At 47.0% G+C, this 16,719-nt stretch overlaps 1 protein-coding gene across 3 annotated transcripts in view; it reads right to left on the bottom strand.

Annotated features, from left to right (window-relative positions):
* Positions 1-1,022: 1,022 nt before the first annotated feature.
* Positions 1,023-16,719, bottom strand: part of WIPF3 (WAS/WASL interacting protein family member 3) — an 82,449-nt gene continuing 66,752 nt past the window's right edge. For 2 of the 3 annotated variants that reach the window (XM_057304293.1, XM_048212962.2), the window contains 4 exons: positions 16,465-16,614; positions 15,394-15,495; positions 5,357-5,433; positions 1,023-3,307 (listed from right to left, as the gene is read on the bottom strand). In XM_057304293.1, the coding sequence (XP_057160276.1) occupies positions 3,284-3,307; positions 5,357-5,433; positions 15,394-15,495; positions 16,465-16,614 (353 nt within the window). In that variant the 3' untranslated portion in view covers positions 1,023-3,283. The remainder of the gene's footprint in view (positions 3,308-5,356; positions 5,434-15,393; positions 15,496-16,464; positions 16,615-16,719) is intronic. The other variant, XM_057304292.1, reaches the window with a different exon arrangement.

The following is a 16,719-nucleotide window of genomic DNA, read 5'->3' as shown; positions in this document are numbered from 1 at the left end:
CGTGTGAGCTGTGTCTGGGACTCAGCCTGTAATGAGCACGCTTGGACCCTAGAGTGCGATGTGCGCCCATACCTGCGTCTGTTGGGCCCCAAGGGTGAAGGGCTTGTCTAGGTCTTACGTCACTGCATCTTTACCACTCCATGCTTAGGTCCATTTGTGTCCCCATTTTACACGTAAGGAAACAGAGGCACAGACCGGTTATGTAATTTACACCCCCAAAGTTGTAAGAGGCAAAGTAGAGGGTCAGATCTATGTCTGCTCCTAAGCCAGCTTACCTAGCAGGTGAACCTCATCTCCCCTGCACTGCATACCAAAGAGGCCACCTGAAAATACTGTAATGGGGAGCGAGAGGACACTGCCTCATATAGGTGTTTTGAGGGGTTTGCTAATTTGGGACAGGTGCTCAGTGCACTTCAGATTGAAAGCTGTTTCGTTTTAACACAAATTAGAGGCATTCTATAAGCAATACTCTCTGCCCGTTTTCTAGTAATAAAACAACATAGTGTTACCTATTTTTTTTTTAAGAAAATGAATTTGAGGAAGATTTTCCCTTGGTGGTTTTTCCCAAATACCCATCAGTTCAGTTTAGCTACAAAAACTCAGATTCTTTTTTTATGTTTATTTACTTGAGAGAATGAGTGAGAGAGTGAGAAAGAGCACGAGAGAGAGCTCAAGCAGGGGAGGGAGAGGGACAAGCAGACTCCCCGCCGAGCAAGGAGCCCAACTTGGGGCTGGATCCCAGAACCCCGGGATCATGACCTGAGCCGAAGGCAGACGCTTCGCCGACTGAGCCACCCAGGTGCCCCCAAACTAGGAAAACATTATGTAGGTTAGTTAGAAATGTCAGCTCAGAAAAAAAAGGCCCCATTTTGACCACGGCATGTCACAGCAAGCGTTGGGTCCTATGTGAGTATCCTTTGTGTCCCATCATTCTTAGAAGCCCTTCTAGCCCTGAAAAATGGTTGGCTTACATCAGTACTGCTGACCCTCGATGGGTTTTAACAAGGACACGGGCAGAAGCATTTCCACTTATTAAAGTTTATTAGATACAAAGAAATGAGTCTGAGGAGGGCACATCAATAAATATACATATGAAACACGGGGGAGCCACGGACGACGGTGTCAGTGAGAACACTCGAGAGCGGTAAGGGCGCCGTAACACGTTGCCTCTGGGTGAGTTTATGGTCAAGGGGCTAAAGGTCTGTCCTGCCAGAGGCAGGCACCGCACGAGTTCCGAGGGTGTGAATTCAGTGACAGGTCTCGAGGAGAGATGGGATGCCAGATTCCTGAGATTTCTCCCTAGTTGCAACTTTCGGTTTCTGCTCATCCCTTCCCTCTGTCCTTGATAGTTTTTATTTTTAATTTCTATCCCAGTGGTGCGGAACGTGAATGCATCAACACATCGGGGCAGCCCGTCTCCTCTGAGGGCGGACTTGCCTTTGTCTTGGGCCTTCTTCATTATGATAATTAAAACCCTTGTAATCATTGTCATACAACTGGGAGGGAGATGGAGCAGATCCCATTATAATAAAGAAATCCTGACCTTTTGGAAACCTTCCAGAACCAATAAAGCAAATCAGCTATGCCCAGAGCTGATGACCCACAAGAGCTTCTTTGCCAATTGATTTAGCAGTGACAATTTGGCATGATTGATTCCCCGGAGAAGGGCACTTGACCTTGCTCAGTGGCTCCTCTCTGCAATGACAAAGCACAACAACAGTGTAGGAGGCCATCTCAGTCTTTACTGTAGACAACAGCTCACTGTGTGCAGTCACGTTTGCCCAAACCCTCCACACCGGCTACGTGTTTTGGATGGCTTGGTCTGGGCACAGTGTCCTTCACCTCTGAGCACATGAGTGGGTTGTTTCAAAGGACACTTGTTTTTCTACTGCTCTTTCCACCCCTCCCTCCCTTTTCTCTAATCTGCACCTATTTTGAGCACAGACCCGGGGTCAGTCTGTTTCCTTCTATTTTCTCTCCTTCCTCTGTTACAGCTTCCCCCTCCGAGGACGGGAGCATTTAGGGTCAGGCACAAGCAAACACACACTTCACACTTCCATTTCCTTGCCAGCTCAAGGCAAAGGGTGTGAGAACAGCAGCCAGAGCCCCTTCCAACCAGTTCCATCTTCAGGGGTGGCTGGACTTGGGCACTTTTCCCCCCCCGACAGAGATGTGCGCCCCCCACAGGGAAGGGGGAGCTCTCAGACCAATCAGGTCCTCTTCAGCTCAGAAGGGAGCTAGGTTTGCCTGGCGGGTGCTTCCAGGGTTCCTAAGGGTAGGAGTGAGGCACCAGGTATGTGAGGCAGACACTTGCTAATAGGCCTCGGTCTACACTTACTCGTGTCATATTTTCCATGAAAATCCTGCTCTCCAGGAGGAAGAAAAAAAAAACCCACCTCTGAGATAGAATATGTAATTGACTATAATAATGAGTTATGTATGTTTCTAACTTGCAGAAAAAATACCCAAATCTCATAAATCTCGCCTTGCCCTGGCTGCAAGGATGGAGTTGGGAACTTAGGCGGGACAGGAGGAAAGCCACGGGCACCTGGGCACCAGGGGCACTGTAAACAGGAAGGGCATTGGCTACTTGTAGGAGCGTTCAGTTACAAAGGCCCTGTGGTCGGCATCGGAGGGCCCAAGCCCACTCTTGCCTTTCTTTTGCATCATATTTACATTAGGCCAAAAAAAAAAAATCCCTGTACTGCGAAACGGAAGCGAGACATGACATCTCGTTCACTGGAGGCTGTGTGGCATTGTCTGGGTGTGGGGACACACTACTCTCTCTGAGCTGCTTCGTTTATAAGGCATTATTTGGTTTGATTTTGCAGTGTGTGTGATGAGAATACACAATCATGCAAATAAGCGCCTGTGGGTACTATAACTTTGGGACTACTTGCAGACAAAGGAATCTTCTAAAAACAGTTCAGAATCTAGGAAGGGCCAGCCCACACGCATTATGTACAGTCATGGAATGGACACCATGGGGTGGGGACAGGGCGCTGTCTGTACTGACGGATGAACGCCAAGATGTATCTTCAAAAAATGGCGAAACATAATAGGTGTGTGGTTTTTTAAATTAAGCAAATAAAAGTCGACTGTCATACTGAGTTAAAGCCTGTGCAAACCACGTATTTACAATAAATAAATGCTCCACTCAGAGCTTATTTGTCAACTGAATTCCAACTTAAGTATGGCGAGGCCAGACACGTTCTCCTGGGGATGCCCATCTGGCGATATGGACCCCCAGGTGGCTCACAGGACATTGGCTTCATCTGTCTTCTCACCGGAGTGTCTTTAGAGATAACTGTGGAAAGACAGGAATATTACCAGGTGGGTTTAGAAGACTCTTCACATGCAAACAGCCCACCCCGGGGCTGGGCACCACAGCTTTCCTGCAGTCATACGAGGCTGCCAGGGTCTGAGGGTCCCATCAGATACAAGGGGCTAATTTTGACCCAGGGGGTTGTGGGTGGAAAAGGGATGAAACAGGACACATAGTTGATGGCGTCTGAAGACCTACCGCCATCTTGGAAACATTCACGAGACCAAACACCAGCACTTGACAGAAACTCAAAAAAATAAAAAAATAAAAAAATAAAGAATTTGCTGGAGATCCCAGACAAGGCAAAGGAAAAGAGAAAGGGGCCCAGGCCTTCAGATTTCCAGCCCAGGACTCCCACCCGTGCACGGATCACTCGGGGCTCTCCGCCATAAAAGAAGAGTGCCCCCTGGGGGCATTTTGCGATGTCAAGAACCCTGTGATCTCTCTGGGCTGCTGCTTTTTGTCTCACTGAAGTGAAAATGAATTAAGAGGGTGTCCATCTAGATGTAAAGAAGATCTTCTTGACTATGGGATGCCCAAGGGAGACTTCACAATCCATCCTTGACTAGACTTTAATGGGCTCCAGTGATGTAGGTGTGTGCCTGCCATGAGACCAGAGACCAGACCTGGCACAATGTTCCACCATTCTTGCCATGTCTGAAGGGGAGGATGACTCCTGTCCTGGTAATAGGAACATGCCAGGAAAAGCAGAGAGGTATACTGGAAGGAGCACTGGGCAAGGAGACAGAAGGCGGGGCATGTGACCTTGGGCAAGTTCCTGAGCCCCTTGGAGCTCAGTTCTCTTGTCTGAAAAAAAGGTCATTAAAGGTATCTCTCCAGCTTACATCACAGAGTTACTAAAAGGATCAAATGAGATCACATATGCAAGTTATCTGAAGAACTGTAAAGACCTGTATAATGAATGGAGGGACTATTATTTTGATTATTACTATATTTTCCTGACCACAAGAATAATGTATTCACTGTAGAAAATTCAGAAATTGCAGAAACGCGCTAGGAAAAAAGAAAAAAAAATCAACTGTCATCTCCCAGAGTGGGTACCTGTTAATTTCGTGTGTATTCTCCCTGTTTTCTTTTCTCTGTGCATATATACTTCTCCCTTAACTTCAGTCAGCCAGCCACTTTTGAGTCTGTGATCATCTGAGTGGTTATCACAATTCTTAGCTTAGCTGTTGGTTAGAAAAGGGGGTGCTTGTTCTCCTGCAAGGAACTCATCCCGACATCCAGGGTCTTGTCCCCCTTCTCACGTCCCTTGCTGTGCTGTCCCAGGGGGCTGTAGAAGGGCCCAGTTTAACAGCAGGCCACCCTGTTTGCCACATAGAACTCTGAAACAGGAGGAGGCCAGGCCACGACTAAACACGTATTTTCAAAGAAGTAAAGGGCCTTTAAAGATGAGGCCCTGTCGTGGGCAGTGAGAGACGTCATCTCCGCCCAGGTTAGGACACAGTCTGTCCAAGCTGCCTTGTGTGAGAGGGAGGACATTTTTTCAAAGACCATCTTAACCCACAAGAACCCGCCTGGTTCCCCTCCCAGCTTCCTCTAGCCACCAGGACTTGGACTGTGACTACATTTGGCCAAAAGAAATTATCATGTTGATGGGAGAAAAACCCCCATGGGTGCAGTAAGATGCCCTGTATTCCACAGACAAGACAGAACCTTGAATTCCATTTGGTGCACGTTACAGAGTTTTGTCTCAGGCCTCTCCAGCCACCATAACCAGGGAAGAACGAGCGGGGAGTGAGTGGGGTGACCGTTGCAGAAGGACTCCAAAGGGGTTCTGGGTGGCCAACCTTGCTTCTGGATGTGCTGGGGATTCTGGGGGAAGCCTCCCTTTCCCTCTTCAGAGTTTGAAACTGTACACGTTTCATTCTAGCTGGAAACGAAGGTACACCAAATGGCTTTCCCCGAGGACCAAAAATCTGGGCAAAAAATGTAAAGCTTGAAGGAGAAAGCACACTCTCGGCGTGTCTGGGCTCTCTGAGGAGAACTCAGACCTGAGGGAGGTGTTACCTGAGAATTTCTGCCTTTGAGGTCATCCGAGCTCTGCCCTGCCGCCTCGGCGTGGAGCCAGGGACCAGGTGTGCGGCCTGAAAGAAACAGGAACGATCTCACATCTATTGGCCCAGGGACCGCTGTGCGCTCCGCAGAGAACCTCAGACTCAACGGGCACTTAGAGCAACAGCAGAGCGACCAATGGTGACGTGAGCCGGTCATCCTGAAACCTTCGGGCTCCCGGCCCTAGGCTGAGAGTTTCTACCCACGGCTTCCATGGCCCAGCCTGGGTGTAGAGACATCCCGTCCAATCTGCTGCAAGGGGAACAGGTTATCAAGGCCTGTCGTCTACATGCGTGTGAGAGCTGCTTTGCTCAGAACAAGCCGCCGTCTCCAGACTCGCTCATTTGTCCAGTACCCAACAGGTGCCAAGCACCGTGCTAGGGCTGGTTAAAAAAGGCAGGAAAAGGTAAATATATGCTGAATAAATCAAGCTCTGTTCTAAGAGCTTGAATTCTTTCTTGAATTCATTCTCTAAAATGTATTTTGCTTAAATATTACACAAGTTACATATAAATATATTCTCATAATTAAGGGTTCAAAGAATATGGAAGAAGACAATAGGAATAAAAACCCAAAACCACCTCAAGTGCCTCTTCTTGGCCTAATCCCAGTTTCCATCCCTGAGTCACCACTACTTGCTGTGTATCCCTCCGGATTTTTTTTTTTTTTTTTTGGCATTTACTTGTATGTGTGTGTATATGCATCTATGTGTTTTGGTTGGTCGAGCCAAGTTTTAAACCCACATTCCCAGGCATTCCAGAACTTTCCTGTGAGTCAGGTGTTCCGAATGGTGGCTCTTTCTCTGCGGCATGCAGTAGAAGGCTTATCCGTCCTGCCTCTGTCAAGGACTGGGATTAAATAACCACGTCCCAAAGCCCTCCAGACAATCCAGGCTGCTGTGTTCCTTACAGAGCAGCATGAAAAGCAGAACTACTCACCGCAGATCATTCAAGATAGTGAAAAATTGATAATATCCTGTGTTCAACAAAACTATTTAGGAAATCCAGGGTTCACTAACTATATGACAGAGTATGAAGTGGCCGTTTGAATGTTTACAAAACAAAATAATTTGGGGAGATGTTTGAAATTTAGGAGAAAAAAGGCAGGGTAGAAATTGTATAAATAGGATGACCTCAAATACTTAAAAAAATGGAAATAATATATTGAATGGATTCCTCCTGGATTTACTGTTGTTTATTTTTTTTTAAATCTCTTAAAAATATTTAGTACAACGAACATGTAAGTCATCTTAAGAATCTGTTAAGATAAGATATAGTTTTTTAAATGAACTAGCACATGGAACTGTCTCTACAACTTATAAAATATTAATCCAATGGACACTGAAATTTTCATTAAAGTACTTTTTAAATCAATGAGTGCCTTTGTTCTAGAATAAAGATATTTTTGGGCAAATAACATAGGGAGTGCTAGGTTTTTAGCCAGTTTATTAACTAAGTTAAAAATAAAAAGACACAGGGGCGCCTGGGTGGCTCAATCGGTTCAGCATTTGCCTTCAACTCAGGTCATGATCTCAGGGTCCTGGGATGGAGTCCCACATTGGGCTCCCTGCTCACTGGGGAGTCTGCTTCTCCCTCTGCCCCTCACCCTGCTTGTGCTCTCTCTCTGTCAAATTAATAAATAAAATCTTTAAACAAAAAGTAAAAAGACACTGATACACAGCCCCCGACTTAATTCCATGTGGCAGTACGGCCCTGGAATTACTTCTTACGTGTAAGAACCTCCAGTCTACTACAGAAAAGCCTTGCTCTAGGCCAGGGTTTCTTAACTTGGCTCTGCTGACATTGTGGGCTGGATAACTCTTGGCTGTGGGGATGGCTGTGTGCTGCAGGCTGTGGGACAGCGTCCCCGCTCTCTAGCCACCAGGTGCCAGGAGGATCTCCCCCAGCCCCCAGAGCATTTGTAACAAAAAAAATGTCTCCAGACAGTGCCCCATGTCCCGGGGGTGGGGAAGGAGGGGCAAAATCCTCCCTTTGGAGAACCACTGGGCAATAAGACAGGTTTCTCTGTAGGAAAGTGGTACCTGCTAGTTTTCATAAATATGACTGGAAACAACAGCAGAGGTAAAGGAGAATCAATTTCTTCATAAAACAGGAGGGAAAATTTTGCATTTTGCTATAAAAGAAACTTCACTGCTGCTAGAAGTGTGTGGCCAGGGGTTAGGGTTCCTCGGGGTGGTTTTTTTTGTTTTTTGTTTTTTGTTTTTAAGATTTTATTTATTGGGCCGCCTGGGTGGCTCAGTCAGTTAAGTGTCTGCCTGTGGCTCAGGTCATGATCCCAGGGTCCTGGGATTGGGTCTGGCATCTGGCTCTCCACTCGCGGGGTGTCTGCTTCTCCCTCTCTCTCTGCTACTCCCTCCTGCTCCTGCTCTCAATCTCTCTCTCCACCTCGTACGCTCTCTCTCTCAAATAAATAAATAAAATCTTCTATTTATTTGAGAGAGAGAGAGAGAGAACATGAGTAGGGGCAGTGGGAGAGGGAGAAGCAGACTCCCCACTGAGTAGGGAGTCCAACACGGGGCTCGATCTCACAACCCTGAGATCAAGATCTGAGCCGATGGTAGACGCTTAACCGACTGAACCACCCAGGTGCCCCTGAGGGTGCTTTTAATACACATACTGCCTTAGGGGATTTTTTTCCGCCATGAGATGTCACTAGAATCAGTAGAATTCAAAAAGGAGAGTTCTTCTGCTGAAATAGTCCTTTACACGGGCTGTGTTTCCGCAGAATTGTGTTTCAGGTTCACTTAAAAAACACTGGTTTTCAAACTTTTGGCAACACCAACTTGTATTACGAAATACTGTTTACCTCCCTACCTGATCCCATGCACCTGAGGGCCCCCAGAGCAGCCCAAGTGACCCCTGCCGTGGCCTCCAGCATACGGATGGCCCCTCCGCTTTGGTGCTGAACAAAGCAGCCAGACACGAAAGCCTTCTCGGAGCTGCGAGGCCTAGAGAAGAAAGTCTGTGCCGGCACCGAAGAAGCAGAGGCTTGAGGGCCAAGCTGGCTTCCAGCTGTATTTTTTGTCATTTGTAAACCAAGCCAGCCTGTGCTTTTATGCAGAGGGCAGGAGAGAATTCACAGACGTGGCTGGCCATTCAAGCCGGGTCTCTTTGAGAGCCTCCCAGAACTCCGCCAGCCTTGCAGCGGGACTCCTGCGGGCTGGGGACGTGAGTTAGCACGAAGCTGGACTCCTAGGAGAAGCAGATCTCACTGGCGACCCTGGGCTAGCACAGTCTCTCCAAGCTAAGGGCTATGTGGCACAGGCTGGAGAGGGAGCAAGGTGTGGTACACAGAGCACCGGACACGGAACAGAGAACCTTAGCCCGAGCCCCAGCTTTGCCGCCAGCTGTCACCAGGGGTGGCTATCCTATTCCTGTCCCGGTTTCTTCAGCTGTATATGAAGGAGTTGGGCTGGACAACCTCAAAGAGCCCTTCTGTTCTAACACTGGGGGCCTCTCACAGTCTTGAACCAAAGGAAATGACAGGTTTCATTGGGAATGATAATTCTAGTATCTGCCAGATCGAGACCTTAGAAAGTACATATCCGGCCTTTCCTCTCCTTCCCCACTGTCATGTCATAGTTGAGGTTGGTATGAGCCTTGCCACTCCTTCCGGACCACTTCCCGCTTGTAGAGAACTTAGCGGGGTCACCCTGCGTACCATGGGGCCACACTTCCCCTCCACAGGTGCTCAGACCAGGTGTCGGCCAATCAGAGTCTCTCTCCCAATAATTTGGAATTTTTAGAATTTTAAAATTAGTTTTAATGATTATTAAAAATAATATATATTTGTTATAGAAAACTTGGAAAAAATCATGAAGCATAAGGAAAATAAAAATCACCCAGCATTCTACTATTAAATGCTAACCACTCTGAACATTTGAGTGTACGTTTTCTAGCCTCTTTTCTCTCTATTTGGTCAACATCTTCTCCTTTCCCCTCTCCATATAGATTTACAAAATCATTTCTTTTTTAAAATCAAATTTCGGTTCTACTTTATGTACTTTTAGTGTACTGGTGCTTTTGCTTTTCCTTCTCAAACATTTTCTCATGTTGCTGAATAGTCAACAACACTATTTTAATGGATGCATGGCATTCTATCCCGTGGCTCTTCCTTAATTTAGTTAACCCCATTGCTGGGGGTTTGTGCTGTTGCCAAATTTTTTATTCTGCAAATGTTTAGCAATGTGTATATATACATATACATATACATATACATATACATATATATATATATGTATATGTATATGTATATGTATATATATGGACATTCTTATCAATTTTAGAGAGAGAGCACACGTGCGTGCATGAGCCAGGGGGTGGGCAGAAGAAGAGGGAGAGAGAGAGAATCCCAAGCAGGCTCCACGTTCAGCACAGAGCTCAATGCAGGGCTCGATCTCATGACCCTCAGATCGTGACCTGAGGAGCCCAAATCAAGAGCCAGATGCTCAAGTGCCTGAGCCACCCAGGTGCCCCGACACTCTTGTCTATTAATTCAACAAGCATTTATCGAGTGTCTGCGTGCCTGGCCCCATTCTGGGAGCTGGCGATAGACCAGTGAGTAAAAATTGATACCATCCCTTCTTTTCTGGGCCTTACACTGTACTGGGGGAAACAGAGAAAAGACAGGCAAGTATATAATATGTCAGGAAGTGACAAATGCTTTGAGAAAGCAGAATGAAGAGAACAAAAGTGATGGGGAGGGAAGGGCTGCTATTAAATAAAGACTGGTCAGAGAAGAACTCTCTGACAAAGTGCCATTAGATCAAAGACCCAAAGGATGCAGGGAATGAGTCTCACAGACATCTGGGGAAAGTGTCCCATAGAAGGAACAGCAAGTGCAAAGAGCCCAGAGCCCAGAGGTGGGAGTGTGTTTGGAATGTTCTATAAGCTGTCGGTGGTCTGTGCTGTTGGAGCAAAATGAGGTTTTGTAGGGAGTGGGGCAGGGTGTGTGGGCACTTCCGGTAGGTCCTCTGAGCCATGGTGGGGATTTCTAACTGACACAGAGTGTGACGGGAACTCAGGGGAGGATTTGGAGCAGAGGGTGGTCTGCCTGGACTTGGGCTTTAGACGAATCATGGGACCTGCAAGTATGGAGCAGGGAAGCCATCAGCAGCTTCCCGCAGCCTCCAGATGAGAAACGACAGTGGTTTTAGCCAGGCTGAGAGTAGCAGAGGAGGTGAGAGAGAGCAGATTGGGCATACATTTCACAGAAGGAGCCCTGAGATTTTCCTGGTAAGCGGGATGTGGGAGCAGAAGAGAAAGAAAGAAGCCAAAGATGACTCCAAAGTGTTTGGCATAACAAAAAATGGAGGACCGGTGAGCACAAAGTGGAAGGAGGAGGAGAGAGAGGGCTGTCAGAAAATCTAAGCGAAGATGTGCTTCACAGGAGGGAGTAATGGATTCTAGATAACACCTCTGACCCCTGGCTTTGGCAACATGGAGGTCCCCTGGTGGCCTTGCTAAGGACTCTTTCCATGGCGTGGTAGGGGGAAAATGTCTGAGAGGACAGGAAGAGAGGAAGTAGACATGGCACTGGCTGTGAGAGGAGCAGAGAAATGGCCCAGGGGCCAGAGTAGGTCAAGGGAGATGTTTTATAGACATGACAACACTTTTGCCAGCTCAGAGGAATAAGGGAGTAGTCTAGGACAGCAATGGTGGTAAAAGAGTGGGTTGCTGGAAGACAGCTTATGACGAGAACAGCTAAGGTAAGCACAGGGCAGAGGTCCTTCCTGCCCTGCTGCCCTCCACAGAGGCGGAGATAAATGTTTGGCCACTGGCAGTGTCTACGGATTCTGTCAGTCCTGGAATAGCTCATCCTCTGATTTCATGACATGAACCACCCAGTATTGGTAAAGTGACTGCAGCACTTGCTGGAGAAGTTTCTTTGCTAATGGAAACAATGGTGGCTGGTTGTGCCCTAAGTGTAAAGTAACTATTTTAAAACAGGAATTGGGCCACAACGAGCTACCACTGCACACCTATTAGGATGGTTACTATCAAAAAAACCAGAGAACAGCAAGTGTGAGTAATGATGTGAAGAAACTCTTGTGTGCTGTTGATGCGAATGTCAAATGGTGGGAGTGTACGATGGAAAACAGTATGGTGGGTCCTCAAATGATCAGAAATCGAATTACCATATGATCCAGCAATTCCATTTCTGGGGATATACCCCAAAGAAGTGAAAGCAGGGACTCAAAGAGATACTTGTACACCCACATTCATAGTAGCATGAGGCAACCCAAGTGTCCACTGATGGATGAGTGGATAAACACAATGTCATCCAGACAGACAATGGAATATTATTTAGCCTTAGAAAGGAAGGAAATTCTGACAGATGCTACAAAGTGAAAAACCTTGAGGACACTGTGCTAAATGAAAGAAAGCCAGTCTCAAAAAGTCAAATATTATATGATTCCACTTATATGCGGTACCAAGAGTAGTCAAACTCTTAGAGCCAGGAAGTGGAATGGTGGTTGCTATTTACACGGGTTTAATGGTACAGAGCTTTAGTTTTGCAGGATGAAAGGAGTTCTGGAGATCGGTTGCACAACAATGTGAATGTACTTAACACGAGTGAACTGTACACTTAAACATAGTTAAGATGGAAAACTTCATGTTATGTGTTTTTAAACCACAATTAAAATTATATATATAAAAAAGGAGTTGGGATATAAACAGATTTCTAACCAGCCACTTTCCCACTGAACCGACTGTGATCAGGATGGTTTGCGGGGAACACCAGACTGAAATGTTACATTTGGGTGTCTGTCTCTCCTCCCTTTCTCCCCTAAAATGTGAATTTCTTGAGGGTGTGTCAGGGGATCATTTATCTAAATGGGCAGGGGCCTCCGTAAGTATCTGTCAATATGATGACAACGTTACTCTATCATCACTATGTTAATAAATATTTGTGACCTACGCAATTTTTCCCAAAGATTCCTCCTGATAGGGTGTTTTTTCCTACTTTGTTTCAGTACAATGCACATAACATAAAATTTACCACGGGTGACCCTGAATACATTCACAGCATTGTGCAACCATCACCTCTGTCTAGTTTCAGAACATAGGCATCACCCCAAAAGGAAGCCCGTACCGTTTAGGAGTCCCTCCTCATTCTTCATAGCCCCAGCCCCTGGCAACTGCTAACTCTACTTTCTGTCTTTAAGGATTTGCCTGTTTTGGCTACATCATGTAAATGGAATCACACAACATGTGGCCTTTTGTGTCTGCCTTCGGTCACTCATCATGATGTTCCCAAGGTTTATCCATGTTGTAGCATGTATCCATGCTTCATTTCCTTCTGTTGTCAAAGAATATTCCATTGCATGGCTAGACATGCTGTTGATCCATCCATCAGTGGATGGACACTGGATGTTTCTACCTTTGGTGACTGCGAATAGTGCTGCTGTGAATATTTGTACATGACCTCTTGTTTGAACCCCCATTTTCAATTCTTTTGGGTGTATTCCCCAGAGTGGAATTGCTGGGTCCCATGGTAATTCTATGATTGACTTACTGAGGAACCTAGTGCATTTTTAAAACATTTAAAAAATTTGGTAAAATCATCTTATCAAAGAAGGAAAACAGCTAATACGTGCAGGGTGGAGACAGTGACGAGAACCAGTGGAAGAGCTACATATCAGGGTGTTTGTGCGCTGTGTGTGTGTCAGGAGCAGAGAGAGAAAGCGAGCAAGTGGGAGGAGACAGCGAGAAGTGCTGCAAGACAGCGTGAGAACACACTCATCCGAAAGCAGCAACAGTCTCCCAGACCATGAGGAGCTCCAGTCTCGGGGAACCAGGTCAATGGGGAGCAGGAGGAAAACTGTAAGAAGAAATGGAATCAGACAGGCATGAACTGTATCAGACTCACACTAATAGAATTACCATGGTTCTACCTACGGCTCCCAGGGACGGCAGGAACATGCTCATGTAATTGGGCTGGAAGCCGCAGGAGGATTTTATGCCTGCCAATGCTGCCTCAATCGAAAAACCACATTTTATTTTTGAAATCGCAAATACCCTTTCTGGTCTGTAGGATGTCAGTTCACTTCGCAGGCTTTTTTTTTTTTCTTTTCTTCTTCTTCTTTTTTTTTTTTTTAACTGCATCAGATTATTTGTGTGTGTGGGCATGGATCTGACCACTTCTCTGAGATGAGAGGAGTACAGCGCGCATGGCCAGCTGCGCCCCCCTGGCGAGCTACACGAGGCATGGCCTCTCTTGCATTCTCAGGGAGAGACTGGGCACCATGGGCTCAAAATGCAGCTAACTTTAGAATTTACTGAGTCTGAAGGTTGAAGGACTGCATAGCACGCTACTGAGAAAGTAGTGAGATTTTGAAGCATCTGCTTTTCTGGAATGGTTTCGGGCCAAGATCAGCAAAATATGGCCGGCAGACCAAATCCAGCCGGCACCTGTTTTTTTAATAAATAAAGCTTTATTGGAAGACAGCCGTGCCCATTCATTTATGTATTGTCTATGGCTCCTTGCAGGTCAAAACAGCACGACCGAGTAGTGGTGACCAAGACCATATGGCCCACAGAGCCTCAAATATGTCGTTTCTGGCCCTATAGAGAAAATGGTTGCTGACCTCTGGTTTAGGTTTAGTGTCAGTAACTAAAAAGCCTCCAGGGGCCAGGTATCACATTCACCTGTCACAGTCTTGGTGTAACAGAGGATGGTGGTGTTTGTGGCATGAATGTGGCCAGTTAGCAGACACCAGCTTAGGGAAAGGAAATGAGCCTTGCAGGCATGCTGACAATACTGACTCCATCTTTGGCCCTCTGCCTCATGCTGCTCCTCTCTCCTTCTTCTCTCTCTTAGTTCAGAGCAGTAGTCTCTGCATATTATTTAAAAAGCACACAAGGTCACTTCTCTCTAAATGCGCAATCCCACAGGCCAGCAGAAAAAGACCTGCCCAGGCTGATTCCAAGAGGACCTATGACCTAAGCAGGTCTGCCTGCAGGAAGCTGAACCTTGGAGGAGCGACTTCACCAAAGTCCTTCTGAAGGGAAAGGGTCGAAGAGCCCAGTTCATGGTCTTGGGCTACCCCAGGACACGGACTGGGGGCCTGACTCCAGTTGTAGGGTGGGAAACACCCTCACTCCATGTTGTTGCCTCTGCCCCCCCTTAGCAGCCCCTGCCCGACTGAACTGGCTCAGCGCTGGACCAGAACTGCCTCACGCTAACAAACAGGCAGCTTCTCTGTGTGGTTAACACCCCACCTTGCTTTTCTTCGCTTCCTGTTTTCCTAGAGTGCTTGCCTCCCTGCCCTTTCAGCCCCGAGGGACGCCAGCTCCTCTTCTTCCACTCTTAGGGCTAGTAGGTAAGCAGCCTTCACTTGTAGGCTGGCCACGTGATGAAATTGGGAGAAGTCAGGCTCTTACCAGCCTGAGATTTTCAGCCTTGGCTGGACACTGGAATCACCTGGCAGCTTTCAAAAATACCACGTGGGTCCCTCCCTGCATATTTTGATTTAGTGGGTCTCGGTGTAGCCTGGCCTTTGGGATTTTTAAAAGCTCTGTTGGTCATTCTAATGTGTATTCAAGGTTGAGAACCACTGAAGGACAGTCTCTATTTCACAGTCTGCCAGAGTTCTGGATTGGGGTCTTCTAGAGTCTTCTCTGGGTATTAATACAAAGCTCCTGTATCCCATTTTGCTGTTGTCTTGGGGTGGTTAGCTCCCTTGTCAAAAGCCCTAGGGAGGGGAGGGAAAGTGGTAAATCCAGGCACTCAAATCCAAAGCCAAACAATTAACTCTAGAGTTCTGTAAAAACCTTCTAAATGAATCCTTGGGGCCAGACTAAATAAGTGTTCAGATACTTCCAGAAGTATGAATAGCACTGTATTCTTCGTAGTATAGTGAAATCATGACATCATCCTTTAGGCAGCCTGTGGCCAATCAATGTACACGAAGCACTTAATTCTGGAGGGTCAGGGAAAACCGAGAGGCTTCCCAAGGTGGTACTTACTTCTGGGGATTTTGCTGGGGTAAATCTTCTGGCACGGCTTATACTCGTCCGGAGGAGGAAAGTCTTCCACAGTATGAAACGTGAATTTAGATTCAAAGTCATCTGCACACGTGGAAAATCGCAAAATTACTCTGGTTATTGTGATGACCCAAGTTTTGGAAATTTCCAGGAGCACACAGGTTTGCCTGCGCAGCGCAAGTGTTTTAATGGCTGGGCTATTCCCCCTGAAGATACCTCCATCTACCTCTCGATTTTGACTGCTTAGCTCAGACAAGGAAATCAGGAAAAGTGAAATCCACAGACTCTCCCTATCATCCACCCCACCTCGCTTTGACCAACATCTTAAGGAGAAGTCCCACAGAGCTATCCAGGGTCCAGATCAGAGGCGGGGAACGTGACAGCAACAAGGGACCAGCAAAGTCCCCGTGGCCTGAAGCTACCCCTGAGCCCCTAGGGAGGGCTTTGTTTGGGAGGGGTGAGCAGAATAGAAGTCCTCAGCTTGGCTGGGGGGAGTGAGCATGGCTTATATCTGGTGGGGTTCCTGGGCTCCCCAAAGCAAATAGGATTTTCCCTGAGCTCCTGACTGCAAGAGGAGAGGAGTCTTGTGGCCCTTTTATGAGTTGAGTCCCTGCTTTGTGATCTAGGGTATAGGTCTGACCCCAGAGAATTTCCTTCCTATCTCAGTATTTTTGCTCTAACTGTCCCTCTGTCTGGCGGGTCTTCTCTTCATCCTTTCACCTTTTCCAGACCACTCTATTCTTTCTATTCTAATCCAATATGCATGGATTTCTCCATGGAGACAGACAGACACACACGTATACAGTTTGCATGTTGGTTTTCTTCCCTCTTTCTCCTCGCAGTCAGAAAGTTAGAGAATGAGTTCTGGAACCTCCAGAAAGCCTCAAGAGAAGCTTTATTTAGCACAACTTGCAGGCTATTTTGCCCTAGAGTGAGCTCCCTGTTCTTGTGAAGCATGCACCCTGAAATGGTGGGCTGACAAACTCCTTCCGAGGGCCAGGGGAAAACACTCCCTCACTGGCAGCCAGCACAGCACAAGGTGGGCCCCCTTACCGATGATATGCAGGCTTCCGTTCCGCAGCTGACCTCCGGGCTGCTGTGTCGGGGTCCAGGCTGGGGCCTGCTGGCTTCTGCTTGAAAGCTCCGTGGTAGGTGATCTCGCAGGGGGTGCTGGGGGTGGATTTAGCTTTCCTCCACCGGTCCCTTATAGAAAAGATGCCAGTATATTCAGATACAGGAAGGGGGACAGAAGATGCTATAACCTCCTGGGAGAAGTGAGGTACTGAGGTCTCTGGATGTCATATGATC

This window comes from Ursus arctos, unplaced genomic scaffold (genome assembly GCF_023065955.2).
Source record: "Ursus arctos isolate Adak ecotype North America unplaced genomic scaffold, UrsArc2.0 scaffold_3, whole genome shotgun sequence".
In the NCBI taxonomy this organism is placed as follows: Eukaryota; Metazoa; Chordata; class Mammalia; order Carnivora; family Ursidae; genus Ursus; species Ursus arctos.
This window is presented reverse-complemented; position numbering and strand designations above follow the sequence as displayed.